Below are 17,331 nucleotides of genomic sequence, written 5' to 3' on the forward strand. Positions count from 1 at the left end.
CAACCATTGAACAAGAAAATGAAACTATAGATCGTTATATATGTAGGTATAAGATACTTTGCTGAAGTTGTACAGGCCCAGGCCTAATGTTCTAGGCTACATTATAACCTAAATAAGAAGTGTCGCCAGCCGGCCGACTGTGTGATGCCGATTTTTCAGGCTTAAAACGAAGCCTAAATGGCCTTTGACAAGTGGGGAGCTGGAATCTCAGCACTCCCGAAATATTGGTGAAAACTCTGGAACTCTGTTTAGGTTGAAATTATTATGTGTAAAATGATTTAGAGTTATCTCATAAAGAAAAAATTCCATCCACACATATTAAAAATAAGTCAATTTCCGCGCAAATGTTACAGTAAAGTCGGCCGGTGGCTATTGTAACCAATGTATAGGCATTTGCAGTGTTAATGCGATTCTGCGGACCTATTTTTTTGAAAATTTCCTGCACAAATGAAGAAAAATACTGACAATTTTAAAGAAAGTGTACAGAAAATATAATTAATGTTTCAGTAATAATAATTAATAATTTTATAATCAATATATCAATCCACTTAAGTAACTGCAGATTTTGGCAGTCCATTGACTAGACAGTTTAGCTAGCACATTATTACTGCTCATGTTTTTTTTTTTTTATATTGTGTATATCTGTTAATAATTAACAGAAATTTGAAATATTCCTAACAATTGAAACTTTCCATGAAATACTTTCCGTTTCCTTCCAGTTAGGTTGAATTTTTTACCTTGCTCCTTTTTTTTTTTTAACTATCCCTTTAATATCTATTTTATTTTTAATATTGTTTCATCCTTTTTCTTATTTCATTTTTTTACTTACCTTTCTTTTAGTTTTTCATTGTTATTTTCTTTCCACCATTTTACTTCTTTCTTTTTTTTTTCTTTCCTTCCTTTTGTTATTTCTTATTTATTATTTTTCTTGGTATTTTTTCAATTTTTAAAAATCTCTTCTCTCTTTCTTTCATGTCTTCTTTCTTGCATAATAATCCGTGGGGACAGTCAGTGTAGGTGTGGGCGGGTGGAGGTTTGTTAGGAAATATAAAGAATAAAATATTGCGCAGCACTTGGGCAATTCCACATTGGAAGGCCAAAACCACCAAAAATTTAATCCACTTGTATCTAAACTTGGGTTTCATTTTCAGATCTGAAACATGTAGAATTTGGTTCGAAGTGAAATTTTAGTCTTATTAATTCATATTCTTGAAAAACCACTGGTATATTTGAGCATATGATTCAGAATTTAAAAACAAAAAAAAAAAGGCTAATTTTAAAAATAATCCCCAATTATGCTTAACTTAATCCTTCCTGACTTTAATTATTCTGAATATTTGACTTAATGGTCCCTAGAACCCAAATGTTGAGGTAGACTCGGACATGGCATCTTACAATTTTCACAGCAAGTTGTCAGATATTGGGTAATATCACACCGTAATTCTGTTACCAAAAAAATGATTATTGTTTTTCTGAGAGCAAACCAATGTTCCTAAACTCAAGTTACTTTATATTCTCTTACTAGTCATACACCTTTACCATTATCACTCAACAGTTTTCTTTGATCTTCGCTAGTTTTGTAGAAAACCTGGCAACGGAATTACATTTGGTAACGGAATTACATGGTAACGGAATTACGTTGGGTCATAGGAATACGGTTAATAGAACTTAATTCACTATTACTAAATATACTGCCCATATTCCTCCATAGCATTGATTCAGATTGATACTTATGTCCAGTGGAGCCTATTAAAATGACAAGGTGGCAGCAAATGACCTTAGCAACAGCCCTAGTAACTGTGAAGATAGTGATAAGCTGAATTTAGTGATGATGTTGATGATTGTGATGATGCAGATATCAGTGATGATGCTAGTGATAGTGATGAAGTTGAAGAAAGTAATCAAGCTCATGATGGTACAAGTAATGTTATGCCTACAGTTAAAAGTGATAATAAATTGTCTATATATCCGACCTGAAGTAGGTGGTTGTTAAGTACTTTTGCCAGAAGAATGCCAACAAATTTGTTGGTCAGGTTCTTGAAAGTTACAATGACAAGTTTATCCTAAAGTTTGTTGGAATAATTGAATTTTGTTAATTTGTGTGGCCAATTGACAACATTCATAGATTGTGGATAGATCTTGCATAGTACCAAGCTATGTGAACCATAGATGGATAGGCATTCTAGAATAGCCATTTCTGATTATTGTGAGTACAGTAAGTGCAGGTGCAACAGCTAATATTTATGCCTACTGTAGTGTAGTTAAATTAGCTTAGAATCATATGATGTAGTTCCATAAATTACAGTACACTAAATACTATCAACACATTGTTTTTGGATAGTTTGATATTTTATTCCACCTCCATGTTCTATCGGACATGTAACTCCATTATTGTGTCATGTAATTCCGTTTCCAAACAAAACCATACAAATACAGTTAACCATAGATATATGAGCAGCAAACTTTCTTAACAATTTAGCCACATCTTATGTCCAGACTATGAAGCCAGTCATTGATGTTAGTTGGTTATAATATTCAGACAGAACTTTGTGTTACTTGAAAAAAACTGAAATTGATCATTTCTGTGTAATTCTGTTACCAAAATAAAACTTGCAACAGCCAATACTGCCTATGCCTACTGTACTTGGTTAAAGTAGCTTAAAATTATATGATGCACTTCTACAAGTACACTAAAGATTATTTCCAATTCTTTTTTCGATGGTTTAATATTTTATTCTAATCAGTAATCGGACATGTAATTCCGTTACCGTGTCACGTAATTTCGTTACCAAACAAAACCAATTAAATACAAATAAACCATAAATATATGAGCAGCAAACTTTCATTAACAATCTAGCCACACCTTATGTCCAAACTGTGATACCAGTCACTAATGTTAATTGGTTATAATATTCAGACGGAATCTTATGTTCCGTGATCAAAATTAAAATTGAAAATTTCTGTGTAATTCCGTACCGAAATAGAATTGGTCAAATTTCAAAATATTGTTAGTTTTTTTTTCTAAGTACCACTGTTTGATATTGGTAGGTGTATGTATTACTTACATCTATAACAGTTACTATCCAACGCATGCCCTAATTTTCTGGGTTTGTCAAAATAAGTAAAAAAATGTTGTGATTTGTAATTCCGTTACTGTGGAATTGCCCACTTATTATCTTAGGGGATGCGAAAAGGATGGGGAAATATGTGCTACTAAAAAAATTACTTGTGCTACCAAATTTTTTTGGGGGGTGCCAGAAAATTTTGGCAATGCTCCCAAGAAAAAAAGTTAATTTCAAGCCCTGCACAGCCACACATATAGCCAAAATCCCAGGCACATGTGTGGCTGGATACATGGTTACCTTACACTGTAAACCACATACATACAGCCATGCCTACCACCACACATATTGACACATACACTCTTGCATCTGCCTACACAATATTCACATACAGACACTTGCACTGTACAATTTAAATAAAAAAATACAAACACGATTGTAATTATTATTCCTTGTAATTCCCTTTTTTTTTGTTTTTGCTAATCATATATGTGTTTATATTACTTATTGTATTTTTGGAAAATGGATGTATCACAAATTCAGGATCTCTAATGCGATTTGTGAAATAGTCATTACTTGTGTTAATGAATACTTAAGATAATATTCTTTTTTAATTACCACTTTTCACAAAGAAAATTTCATTTCTATTCACATAATTTCTCTACTGTACTAATTGAATACATGATTTATAAGCATGCAGCGTACAACTTGCTCAGCTCTCTAGGAAGTAACCTTAGTTGTTAAGCACTAAATTCAGCACAGACACTCAGTACAACAGCTGGAACGATAGACACAGTAGGCGACAGCAGTCACATGACCTTTATGTGGTACGGTACAATATTATATAACAGACACAGCAAGCAACAGTCAGTATATGAAAATGTTTATGCTGAAGGGCACATCATAGATATTGTAGGGCATATCACAAATGAATAATGTTGATTGGAATGCCGGTGCCCTGCTCTAAAATCGCTTGGAAGTTTAATTTTGATCTGACACTTAAAAATGCAAAACATTAATGATTCTATGCTACCTCTTGGCTTTCAACGGATTACATGAATTCAAGAGTGCACAGAAAAAACGAAAATGATTTTATAAGATCACTATTATGAACAATCACACTGCCTTTCCTTACCAATTATTTAACACATTATTAATGGGGGCATTGTTTTAAGACCATAAAATATCCTCTGATTCATTTATGCTGATCGTAGTGTATGTTACACCATCACCAACTAAACATCATGTGATACTTCTAGTTTAGATTTGCCAGTTGTGTCTATTCATTCATCATAAGAACCATATACCAGCCATTTCTGTACCTTCAGAAAGTGGGATGTGACTAGATTTATTTACACACAACAGGTCAGGCAGAACGTTTTTCAAAGTTGGGTTGGGGGGAGAGGGCCCCACTAGTAAGATGAATGGGAATATGAATTGCGAGGGAGCTGATCATACAAAAATCTGCATAGACATCATATATTTTCTGCCAAGAAGTGGGGGGGGGGGGCCTAGTCCCCGGTTCCGCGAGCCATGCACAACACCACCGAGAATGTGACTAACATAGAATACTAGACAGCTTTTGCTTTATTTTGATGTTAGCACTACAGGTCCAAAGACCATACAGAGATGACATGCAGCATATTCAGATCTCTTCCTAGGGAGAGGCAGCATAGGAGATGCTTTGGCATGGATTCTTAGCACTATATCAATTCACACTAAATATTGTATAGTTTCAGCCTAATAATTACTAATTCTTAAAGAACAAATCACAAAATCATCTGATTTTTTTAAATTTTGCTTAATATTCAGCTTAAATGTGTTGTACCGGTACCGGTTGGGGCTTCTCTGTAAAGGCTTCACTTACCTTATGTGCACTCAGTTGTAAGTCATGCAATGTGACTTTATTTCATGCATGCTTGCAACTGCTGGCATGTTTTATTGCATGTTTGAATATAGGACTATATTTGCATGGAGCTCTAATGTGTGGGAACGTGTGGGAAGAAGGAGGGGGAGGAGCGATGAGAGTCCAACATATAATACATTATTTTGGTAATGGGTTCAACATCATTTAAATAATGATTTTTTAGTGCTCCAAGACAGAATTTACAGGTTGAAGCTAAACATACTAATTCATTCCCGTGCTAAATGTTAGCAAAATGGAACTGGGGCACTCTCCTATTTAGCCCATTGGCTACTGTACCTATCTGTTGTATCAGATATTAATAATATATTAATATACATGTTTGGTATCGCACCCAATAAACATAACTTGGAGCACTGTAAACATATCTCAGAGCGCTGAGTATACTATGTGTGGTTGTATATATGTCAGATGTTTCAACATACAGATTATGGTATGATAAAAATAAAATTTACAATGCATTGGTAATATAATATGATAATATCTTTATTGTTTAGTTGGAAACCCTTGTTTGTGTTTTTTTTTCTGTTTCTACTACTTGCTGTACTGGCTTTCCTCTTGTTAGAATGCTTTGTAATGTGCTCTTTACTTTGGTTAATTCAAGCATACGTTTTAGCAGAGGAAACATTCTAAGCATTTTTCTTTCATTACTATCGTTAATATTCATCTAAATCTTTTTTTCTTATATAAACTTAATACTTATCATTACTTAATAATATAAAGTGAATTCTTATTCTCTTATATATACTTCCCTCCATGTTTGATGCACAACTTACTAATGTTTACCTCCAGAGGGCAGCATGGCAAATAACTGCTTGTCACAATCTATTCTTACGAGGATTCAATTACTAAAATAATATTGTTTTTTGCAAAAATGCACATAATTGAAAATTGATAAAACTTAAATATTTTTCAAGATAAACCTCATTTATGAATCAATTTTTATTTAATTTTTTTAGGTCCCAACAAATCTGATGTCCTTCGAGTAAGAACACTACCTCAAGAAATAATGCAAGGATTATCAAAGTGAGTGGTTGGCAGGTGACCAATAAAAACAAACTATTATGGTCATTTGAATACCAGGTGTACAAAGTAACATGCCTGATGTAACAATTTTGAATACAGTAATCATCAAAAATACCTGTATGATCGTTGATGTACCAGGTGTGCTGTTTTATAATAAATGACGGAGTGCAATCATCTCATCTACGGCCAAAGGAGACAAGTGCTCAATAAAGTGGAACTTGAACACCTGTGGACTAATTTTAATGTAATATAAACACAGGTGCTCATATCAAACCCAACGGGAGGAATAAATGATATGTACCTTAATGAGAAACTTTACCCAAAATGCATTGGTGAACTTTATAAGGTATTAGTTACTAAATTGTAAACAAGATATAAACAAACCTGACCATTTAAAGTTATTCTTAATGTACATAAAATTGTTTAGACGTGCATGCTAGCACTAAAGATATACCAAATTTAGCACTTACCTGAAAGCCATTTATATGCGTGGACAAAATGCGCGAAGATGTAAACATGCGTAGTGAAAAAAGCCTTGAAAGATTGTTTACATTGAAGTACTGTAGGTGAACAATCTCACAGATGTCGTGCCTAAACTATAGGTGGCTGCATTTTAGGTTTGAATTTGACATGTCCTTGAGTTCCATAAACCAAAGTTATGTGTGAACACTTGTTTTAAAAACCCACATACAGAAAATCCATTTTAAAATAAAGGATTGGATATTTGAATTTAAATGTCGTCATATGGTGCTAGAAAAAGCAGGGCTTCTCATAATGGTGAGAATGTTCCTGAGGCCTGTGGGAAACCTTAAAATTCTGGTTTTAGATGTGTTTGATCATAACCTAAAGGGGAAGGGGTTGAATGGTAACTTATTGAGGACCCAATGCTCATCTCAGTTCATTAACATCAGAGCATGCAGTTATATTAAGGTACTAGTAGTGTATAATTGTGTTATTGGGTTGACAAATCTATTGCATTAATTCATAACTTTTCCTATTGTTTATTTATTTATTAACGTATAAATGAGCTCTATAACTGTTATGTCCTGGTTCATGATACACAAGATATATTATCAAATTAGGAGTTTAAGATTTGTTGAATTTGAGAAACAAATTCCTTCCTTATCTTTTAATTCATTAACAGGTTAAATGCTTAAGTTGCCCATTTTTGTCAGACTAATTTGCATATTGCTTCAGGCTTAGTTCAAAATAAATTCACACATTAGCTAAGAGATATTTTTCATAATATTAGAATTGATACGATGTGTATAATTACAGGTTAAATGACCTTGCCATGATGCTTGAGGATTCACATTGACAAAGTTAGCATTTGCTTTATCAGGATGTGTTTGGAATCCTGTATATACTTGAGAAGGACCTCCCAGTTGCCTAATCCTACTGTATATAGGAAGATCAAGAGATTATTACGTCTCTTACACTTAATTGTTCACTTAAAAGTCTCCTGTGCACGTTCACATCTTTGAGAGTTGTTCCATAACTCCATGACTAAAGCCACTCAGAGGACAGGATGCTTACATTTGAAATAAGCATTTGAATATTTGTTCTGGCTCAAGTCAATTGGCTCAACAAAATAGCCATTTTACTATTTAAATTTCCTTAACAAATAAATGCAAACAGACGAACTGATCAATATACTCAATAGAAAAAAAAAACCCTTTATCATAAAAAACCAAATGCTAACATTATGTAAGTGTTCACTTTTCTAATTCATAATTCTTTTGGGTGGTACTTGCACAAATACACCTGTTATATTTTTAATTGACTTTGAAGTCAGGACAGATATGAACATTTAACAAAAACAGATGTTGCTGTTTAACTTAACAGAAATTTTCTTCAAAAATTACTATTATTCATTGTGAGGTTGAAGGCCTGGCTAATGATTTTTGGCGCCCTATTACTCCGGGACTACAGGCTGCCTATATGGTCCCAGTGGGACTAAGGACGGCGCTCCATCTGTAAGGGCATATTTTGATGCTCCCAGGATTCCACTAGGCCAATTTAGGGCCCATGGTCCTGGCAATTAATATCCCATGCTCCTTAAAGCCGGGGCTCATGGATTTAGCCAGTAAGAGCTCATAGGTGGTCTGTCCATATATAGAGCAGGACAATAGAAAACACAATACAATTAAGTTTGGAAAATGAACACCATTTACCCTCTCTATATCCACAACAGAAGGGCTACTACATAACAGATTTAATGTTCTGAAGTCATTACCGGTAATACATAGGCATTTAGGCTGAACTGGGATGGGGGAGGCTTTATAGTTCATTTGCTGTATATTGAAGGTGATAAGAAGTGGTTGTTCCTCAGTGGAATACTGTCTTACCTGTTAGTTTATAAGTTATACAACTAAAAGGTATTAAAGTCACCTGCAATAAGATGCTTGCTGTTTATTACATTTGTATATGCATATGTAAAGTGGGCTGGCTACATACTGCCAATCAGGATGCAGTGTTTAGGATGTTTGCATTTTAACAGGCCTGGAAGGATGCATCCAAATGCAAAATACAAAATAATGAAATTGACCGATAAGAGAGCAATTTTAAACAATTTTACATTTTGGTCTCCAAAGAGTCAGCAATAATGCAGAATGTAAAATGGGGATTTTTTTCTGTTTTATTTTTGTGGAAAACAAGGTAAAAGTCTGCCTACATTACTTTTTATATAATTATCTATTTGTAAGCCTATTAGAATTTATTTATCTTCTGAGTTGTATACTACTTCAAACAACTCCTAAATTGATATTGTTTGATATTTTATCGATATATGAATGTCTTGTTATTTCCTTGTTTATATATCTTGAGTTTGCATAATAATTAATTTTAATTGTATTTATTTATGTGTTATTTTCTGTGTCTTCTTTTGATTCAGTATTTGAAAATTGTTTATAGGTAGACATTTTAATTTAAACTATTTTATGTTCCTAAAGTGTTACTATATAATACCGCATACTGTGTTATGAAAACCTAATGCATGTTAGATGAGATTAACATATTATGTTTAATGTCTAACTTGATTCTGAACCTCAGATTTTGCAAGATTGTATGGTAATGGGGAAATTCTCTGTATTTAATGTCTTCCTTAGCAGATGATTTAGTGTCATCTGAACACTTATGATGAGTGTTATTGCCAGTCTAGCCAAACATTAATGGCCAATATGATTTTGTCATTGGTAAAAACCCTGTTTATTAACCTGGATGATATTCAAATATGTTGACTGTGTTATTTGATTTTTTTTGAAAATGACACATTGTCTTCATTCTTTGTTGCCATTATGTTTCCTATTGGGAAGATATTGCTTATTGTTAAAGTTGACAATGTTCTTTTGAATATTATGTGAATGATATATTACTTTTCTATAATTTATTTATGTTGACTGTTTCGAGTTCATTGACCACAAGTCAATGTTTGTACTAGATATAATTTGACATCTTCCCTGTTAAAATGAAGAGCCATATGAAAGACTGATAGAAGGATGATATATTTCATGTCATGGCTTGAAAATATACTTGCATGGTTTATATATGAACAAAATGTATGTGGTGCCAAACAAAACTTAAAAATCTATTGTGGTGTATTGCCTTAGTTCTTTAGCTAGTGTCAGCTATGTTAGGCCAGGTGTTGAATGCTTGATATATACAATATTTATTTTTTATTTTTATTGAGCATGTGTAATACTGACAGATATAAGAAGGTACATATTTATTTATTTATTATATATTTGTCACAATATGGCAATACATATGTCACTTGTTTTTAAATTTTCTATTTATATTTAGGGTCACTGTGAGAAATTTGAGGGCATTGGGAAAAATATTAGAAAAAAAAGTGGAATAAAATTTATCCTACTTACAGCAGTGGTACCAGCAAGAGGGGGTTGAGAGGGAGTCAGGGCAAATATTTACCTCCCTATCAAACCCCCCCCCCCGGGGGGCAAAATTAGATGTATTGCTAGGCCCTCGCCTTCCCTCTTGGTAGCCATTATGCCTTTCTATGTCCACTTCCGTCTCTCTTCCTGGCCCGTCATTTTGTTTCATTAAATACTTGTGTGTGGGTAGACACACTAATAATTAATTTTCTAGTTCTAGGAAAATTTTAATGAAGGATTTATTAATTAATTTGTGTGGTTTTTTTTAAAGTTGGTTTCCTGGAATAAAGCAGGATAAAGATTTGTGAGCTATTTGCATAATATTTACATAATGTGGGAGCAAATATTGTTAATAGGGCATACCTTATATGTTTTACATTATTAATAACCACCATTGCTGGGGCTTTATTTTGGATTAACCAATTATCAATTATTAATTTGTATACTACATCATTAATGTAATATACAGTAAGTCGCATCTTTGAAATTAATAAGAAGCCTGCATTTAATTATTAAGGCCACCATCCTGCAGAATTAATACAGTGGTTTTTTAAAATAATTATTCTACCGGATGCATTCTGATCCGGACCTAGTTTCCGAAGCGATGAATGCTAAGCAACCCTTATTCTCACACACTGATTCAATTTCTGTTCGATTTTGAAGGCTTTCCATTTGAAAATTTGGATTTGGTATAAATGCACCTTGATACACCAATATCATTTATAAAACATTTGACAGCACAATTTCTTTTAATGAGTTTAATAATTACATGCAAGCCAAGTATGTCACTCGGAAAAACATGGCTGCAGTTGAGAGAGGCGCCAAATGGCACAATCTGCAAGTCTGATGAGCCGCTCTGTAAAGCGCATTTCTACAATAAATACCTTGTGACTGATCGGGTTTGGCTTCTTTTTAACAGGGCAAATTAAATCAAAAATTGATTTAGCTCTATGTCAAATGATCAAGGCACAAACTTACTGCAGTCCTCTTACAGTATGTTTAAGGAATTTATTACCTGTATTTCTTCTTTTTTTTTTAGCCTAATAAAACCATCAACTTTCAACAAGTAACCTCTAACACCAAATTAAATTTATGAACATTTGGAAAGCTTTTAACAGTTATTCACTGATTATTTTGTTAATATCATTTACCATGATGTGAGTGTGATAAATTACAATTCTGGTATATGCCCTCTGTAATAGTTTATAGTCATATCACAATATAATGCAAATTTTCAATGAGATGATATTTATAACAGTGTAATTTCATTCATATGATTTCAGTGTTTATATGTAATAATAGTAACTGAATGCTTTTTGTTCTTACCAATTGAAATTTGTTTTATTTTCAAAATGTCTGAACAAAATATACATATTTTGTTGAGTTGGAAATATATTATTTTCAAACTATTTTGATTGTTCTGTCTCTTTTTGTTACTGTACACAATTATTGAGAATCATAAAGTTGTACTGGAGCTGTAGTTAAGATGTCATATTCCTTGCACTAACTCTGGAACATCTTTTTTATGGCACATTATTTTTACAACCAATGCCACTTGAATGCCTCAAAAATACTTAGTTAATCGAGTAAAGCGAAAATTAATTGTATAAACAACGGAATGTAACCATGACAATCTCCCTCCGCAACAACAGACAATACTCTCATCTTCCATTTCATATTAGAATCTCCAATTCCTTCATTAGACCTTTCCCCATTCACTCACTCTATCACTCGTAATTTCAATACAAACTGATTTTAAGCAAATACTTGAAATTTAAACTCGTCTTATTTTCAGATATACTATTTTCCTTCCCCAAAGCAATCTTTGCACTATGTTTTCTTGAGATCTGTATTAGTGTTGGCACCAGCAGGGGGAATTTTCTACTCGTTGGACAAGCCTGAATCCCCCTGTCGTCCCATGCACGACTAGTTCATCGGATCAAAAATATAAAAAAGAAGAATAATTCTCCTATCCAAGTAACGTTATTTTGACTGCCAATCCCTAATTGTGGTCTAAAAGCACATTTTGCACCATACTAAGCCATAAAAACTCTCCCCCGTAAACCCTACATGGGGGAGTTTTTATTCCGAGTCGTCGACCGAGACTTCGTCAGCTACTTGACTCAGACCCTCCGTCCCTTGAATATTGTTGCTAAGGTCCCACAAAACGACATTGTAAAACCATACGCAAACACGTGCGTTTGCGGGACAACGCGTGCATATGCGGGACAACGCGTGCGTTTGCGGGACAACGCGTGCGTTTGCGGGACAACGCGTGCGTTTGCGGGACAACGCGTGCGTTTGGGGGAAACACGTGCATTTGTGGGACGGCACATGCGTTTGTGGGACGACACATGCGTTTGTAGGACTTGCTTATTACTGGCCCTGCTCTGATTGGTCAGTAGTTTGATTAACACAGCAAAAAAGCCCCGTTGTATCAAGGACTTATAACTGTTACCAGGATAGGAAGCTGGCTGGTTTAAGCCGTCTAACTTGAATTAGACTTATGTGCACAATCTGCACATGCTCAGAAAAACAAAACTTTCCTTAGCCACTGCGGCCCGCACTGCGTATCGGCTTGGCGTATCCTGGTAACAGTTATAAGTCCTTGGTTGTATGTACTGTACATTGCACATTGATTAAGCAAAATACTTGCTCTTGATAGCATTACTATCATACAAAATTTGAATACAGAATTTGAATTGTAATATTTAATAAAAATTTCAAACAATAAACATAACCCTTTTTTATGATAATGCTAAAAGCATTATTTGATAACTAAACACTTAGAAATTGTTTACAATCTTAAGTATTTACATATAAAAGCTTCCAATGGAATACAATATTGTGACCACTGCTGAGAGATCATCTTCTGTGAGGCTTCTCTGGAGCTGAAAAAAATGTATAAGGTAAAATTTTTTTTAATTTTTTTTATTGAGGTTCATTATTATTAAAACTTAGTAGTGGTACAATCTAGGATCTTGGGTGGGGGAGGGGGCAGTTGGGCCTGAATTAAACATCAGGAAATTAAATTGAAACAATGAATAAGTTACTGTACTAAATTCCTATGAGACACAGACATTTTAATAATTTACAGGTGACCATTTTTCTATGAAATCCATGAACTGATTACCAGCCAAAGGGTCTTATGTAAATAACAGAAATTATGCTTTAATTACTTGAAGAGGAAAGCATTCATAGTTGTAATATACTAAGCTAATAAATTGCACAAAACATGCAATTAATATATCAAATGTTCAAGTAATCAGTTAATTACAGACTGCAGGGATTATTATCAGATAAAAAGTCTTTGCATACAGTACATATTGGAAGTTGTTAACTGTTGTTTTTAATGATGATGATGCTGTTGGTTTCCGTTGTTCTTTTGGTGATATAAGTCTGAGCAAATTGTGCTTGAAAATGATTGTCGCACAACGTATCATTGCAGTATGATGCAATTGTGCTGACTGCCAAAGCCAACATGTGATAAGTTAATGAATCACTGCATTTCTTGTATGTTATATTTTTTCACTTACCAGGCTCCAGCAGTTTCTGTTGTATAGGTTCCAGTGCTTCTATCAACTGCTCTTTATTCTTTATGATAGCTTCTATGGTTGCATGATCTGCTGTGTCAAGCCATTCCTGCTTTTCACTACACAGATTGATTACAGTCATCTGAAAAAAAAAAAAAACCCAAGTTAAATCAAAATCATTAGTAATTTTAAACTCCCTTCACCCTTCTCCCCAGACACTCATTTTGGCAGTACATGTAACCTTAGAAGTCCCGTTCTTCTGTTCTCCTTTCAACTCTTAATTTATTGAATGTTTCTAGCAGAATTGCTCTTCAACTTGGCTGCCTAGCTTTTAAAGCAGCCACTGGTTCTGCACCTGATTACCTCAATCGTCTTTTGAAACCCATTACTCGCGAGGGTATGCGTACTCGTTCGACAACTGTAGGCCTCTTTTTTGTCCCTAAACCTAAATTACAGTATTTTAAAATGTCATTTTATTACAGAGCCACCTCCTTTCTTAACACTCTTCCTTTTAAATGCAATTTATCTTATTCTAATTTTAAAACCAAGTTAAAATTATATCTCAGAGAAAAGCAATAAAATTCTGATTTTAACCATCACCTTGTAATTTTATAATGAATTTTAAAGTTTATTGTATTTTTAATGAATGTTACAATATTTATTCAATATTTTATTTATTATATAGTTTTTTAACTGTAATGAAGCTTTTACTTACTTGGATTTTTAATGTATTGTATATATTTTTATGTATTGTTTTTCTTTAGAGGGCCTCTTCAAGTCAGCTGTACTACTGTAATGCAGCTGTTAGAGCTACCCTCGTGAAATAAAGTTGAAATAAATAAAAATAAATAAAATAGGGTCCATAATACCCAAGGGCTACAGTACTGGAAAAATGTGCAGATTGAAGAATATATACAAAGAAGTGTTTGACAGTGGACACTATGCATGAAGGAAATATATTAAGATTTTCTCCATGCTATGTGACACATATTGACCGCTGACTGGTAATGGTTTTGTACTGCACACAATATACTGTAATTTGTCTTTTTAATACAGTAATCATTATTTATCAACAATATTACATTAAAGATATACATATAAAATATAAATAATTAAAGTATGTCAATAAAATGAAACTTATTTATTGGTGACTCAGGAATTATCAGTATGTAAGTTTATAGTAAGACTGGAAATAAAATCTTTAAAACGTAAAACTAGATTTAATCAAATAAAACGTAAAAAAGAAACCAGAAAAATTCTGGCTCAGAAAGATCAAGACAAATAGTAGCTTAAAGTAATTAATGAGAACTTGGACTAGTACTTTAAATCAATTGTGCCATTACCTTTTCATCTTTACTTAGTTTTCCTTGTAACTTCTGTGGATCTTCAATAGTTTCTTTCATGTTCCCAATGACTGCTAATAAACCTCGTTTTGCCTCTGTGAAGAATATTAACATTATTTTAAAGGCCATGAGATTGAAAGTTTTAGATTGTTGCTTACATCCTGACATTTTTACAACTCAGTTTATATGTCACCGGTAAAAAGACTATTCGTTGTACATTAATGGCTAATCAGGACTTATTCCACCTTAACAAATGTATTATTTATTTATTTACTTATTTATTTATTTGTTCAGTCTTTAAAGTGATACCACTTTTAGTGATGCAGCACTGGTTTCACAAGTAGATTACACGAAGAAATAAAGCAGAAATGCAAATTTAAAAAAAAATCAAATGAACATATATTAAAAGAAAAAAAAAACTAAAATACAAAGACCAGAACTAATTAAATTTGGATCAAGGCAAGTGAACATACTGTAACTTTGCAGTAGAAATTAATAAAAATATTACAGGGTTTAATCAGGTTTTTAAATTTTGTAATTTGGATATCACAAAGTTTATTTTAATTTGGTTTGGAAGCTTGTTCCATAGATTAGTTGCACGGTATAAAAATGTGCTCTTGCATTGCAGAAGTTGTTATTTGTTTTGTTTGAATTTACTAATGCAAAGATGATGGAGATTTCCGGAGAAATATCATGTAGAGTTGTCTGTGTAACATTTAGCATTCGTCCCATGTAGTATATTTGTCTTGCAGTGTGAATTAGGTAAACAAGGAATCATTATTACCTGACCAATCGAGATAATATGCACAATCATCATGCTTATATCTGAGTGCAACATCTCTGGCCTTTTCTCCGTAGGTGGTGAGAACAGATAAAATAGCACCAAACTCTACTAGTATCTTTAAACACTGCAACCTCCCCCACGCTGCAGCGTGATGAAGTGCTGTATAACCTTTCCAAAAAAGTATTATAAACAAGTTCATTGCATGAAGAATTAAAAAAAAAAAACACAAATCAACACCAAGAAGAGTTATCATAACATAATTAACATTATTATTAATTAACACTAGGCCTAGACTACATGAAAAAACTGGCAGTGGTGAAATTTCTTTTATGGAAAATAAATTTGTCTTAGTTTTCAGAATAGTGTAGAAGAAATCAAGTCAAATCGGTCCTGCACCAACTGGGATCATACTCAGCCCTTGACAATTCAGCCTTTGGCCAACTCAGCCCTCTGTTTGACCACAAGTTGGTTTGTATTATATTATTATTAGGCCTAGGCATAGACTACAAAATTATAATAGTAATATATGCTTTTGATATATATTTTTGTAACGTGTATTATTACTTTTTTTTTGTCATTGCATTTGATTAAAAAAGCAATTACTAGACATTGTATTTGAACTGATGAGGAATATCCACAGCGTTGAACAAAACACTGGTTCTTGTCACAATGCAATCATTATACAGTAGTAGGCATTGAGATTTAGTTTGTGTAAAGTATTGTGTGTGTATGTTGTCTTGCGGAAGAGGGGCATTGATATATTCACCACTTCTGGCAATCCTTGGTGCATTTGTTGTGTGCCTTAATAACAAATAGTCAGAAGCAACAGCAAAGTTGAATACATTAATAATCATAATGGAATAATATAAAATTATGAGTTGACTTGGGCAGTGTGATTATGGCCCAAGTTTGCTAAGGGGCAGAATAAGCAAGGATGGATGTGGCGAAGGGCCGATTGTTGTTGGCAAAGGGCAGCAACATTGGAAATGGCCAATTTGGCGGAGGGCTGAGCCATCTGATGGGCCGAGTCATATCGTCTGAGGTGGCGATGGGCCGAGTTGACTTGAAGATAGAAGTAGGAGGTAGTCTGGCTTTGTTGTTTGTATGCTCATCAGTAAGTCAGCATACCTCGTGGTGATGCCAAGTCAATTTCAGCACCATTCTCAAGAAGATCTTTTACAATTTGCTCTCTCCCCAAAATACAGGCCATATCAAGTGCGGATTTTCCTGACTGCTTATTGCGAACATTTGGATTAGCTCCTTTCACCAGTAAAAACCGAACCATATCTGCATCACCCATGATACACGAAGCTTCTGTTGGTGTTCTACCATCTTCGTCAAAGCTATTTAACTTGCCTTCAACAAGTCCAAAATAGGGATCCTGCTCATTTGTAAAACATTCCTGTAACCTGGATAAATCTCCATTTGAAATGCAACGGAAAACAAAGTTCATTCGCTTTGACGACGATTCACGAGCTTGAGGATTTTCTATATCTGTCACTATTCCTGTCATATTAAATATTAAATAATTATTCAATCAAAGTTTTGCGAAGCCACAAACACACAGCAGGAAACTTGTTTTGATTACAGCGTTACCATGAAATTGACCTAGAGGGCCTACTAGGCCTAGGTACTTTATCGAGACCTGGTTGTTCAATATTATATTTTACGTACAATAATGTAAAATATAAAATTAATTTAGGTAATAAGTGTATATATTATAGCACTATTATAATTTTTATATATTTATTATAACTCTAAAACTGAAT

At 33.6% G+C, this 17,331-nt stretch overlaps 2 protein-coding genes across 6 annotated transcripts in view; one reads left to right on the forward strand and one right to left on the reverse strand.

Annotated features, from left to right (window-relative positions):
• Nucleotides 1-10,427, forward strand: part of LOC117102301 (ras-specific guanine nucleotide-releasing factor RalGPS1-like) — a 43,203-nt gene extending 32,776 nt beyond the window's left edge. For 4 of the 5 annotated variants that reach the window (XM_033242570.1, XM_033242580.1, XM_033242585.1 and 1 more), the window contains 2 exons: nucleotides 4,875-4,946; nucleotides 5,946-10,427. In XM_033242570.1, coding sequence (XP_033098461.1) covers nucleotides 4,875-4,916 — 42 coding nt within the window. In that variant the 3' untranslated portion in view covers nucleotides 4,917-4,946; nucleotides 5,946-10,427. The remainder of the gene's footprint in view (nucleotides 1-4,874; nucleotides 4,947-5,945) is intronic. The other variant, XM_033242576.1, reaches the window with a different exon arrangement.
• Nucleotides 10,428-11,215: 788 nt separating this feature from the next.
• On the reverse strand, nucleotides 11,216-17,181 carry LOC117102361 (ankyrin repeat domain-containing protein 45-like). Its single transcript, XM_033242626.1, has 5 exons — nucleotides 16,691-17,181; nucleotides 15,563-15,730; nucleotides 14,779-14,873; nucleotides 13,439-13,577; nucleotides 11,216-12,793 (listed from the first exon to the last, which is right to left on the reverse strand). Exons 1-5 carry the CDS (start codon nucleotides 17,073-17,075, stop codon nucleotides 12,768-12,770), a joined length of 813 nt encoding a protein of 270 aa, XP_033098517.1. The 5' UTR covers nucleotides 17,076-17,181; the 3' UTR covers nucleotides 11,216-12,767.
• Between the last annotated feature and the right edge of the window lie 150 nt (nucleotides 17,182-17,331).

Source organism: Anneissia japonica, unplaced genomic scaffold (assembly GCF_011630105.1).
Source record: "Anneissia japonica isolate Jap-2015-1 unplaced genomic scaffold, ASM1163010v1 scaffold1005_len2656397_cov198, whole genome shotgun sequence".
NCBI lineage: Eukaryota > Metazoa > Echinodermata > Crinoidea > Comatulida > Comatulidae > Anneissia > Anneissia japonica.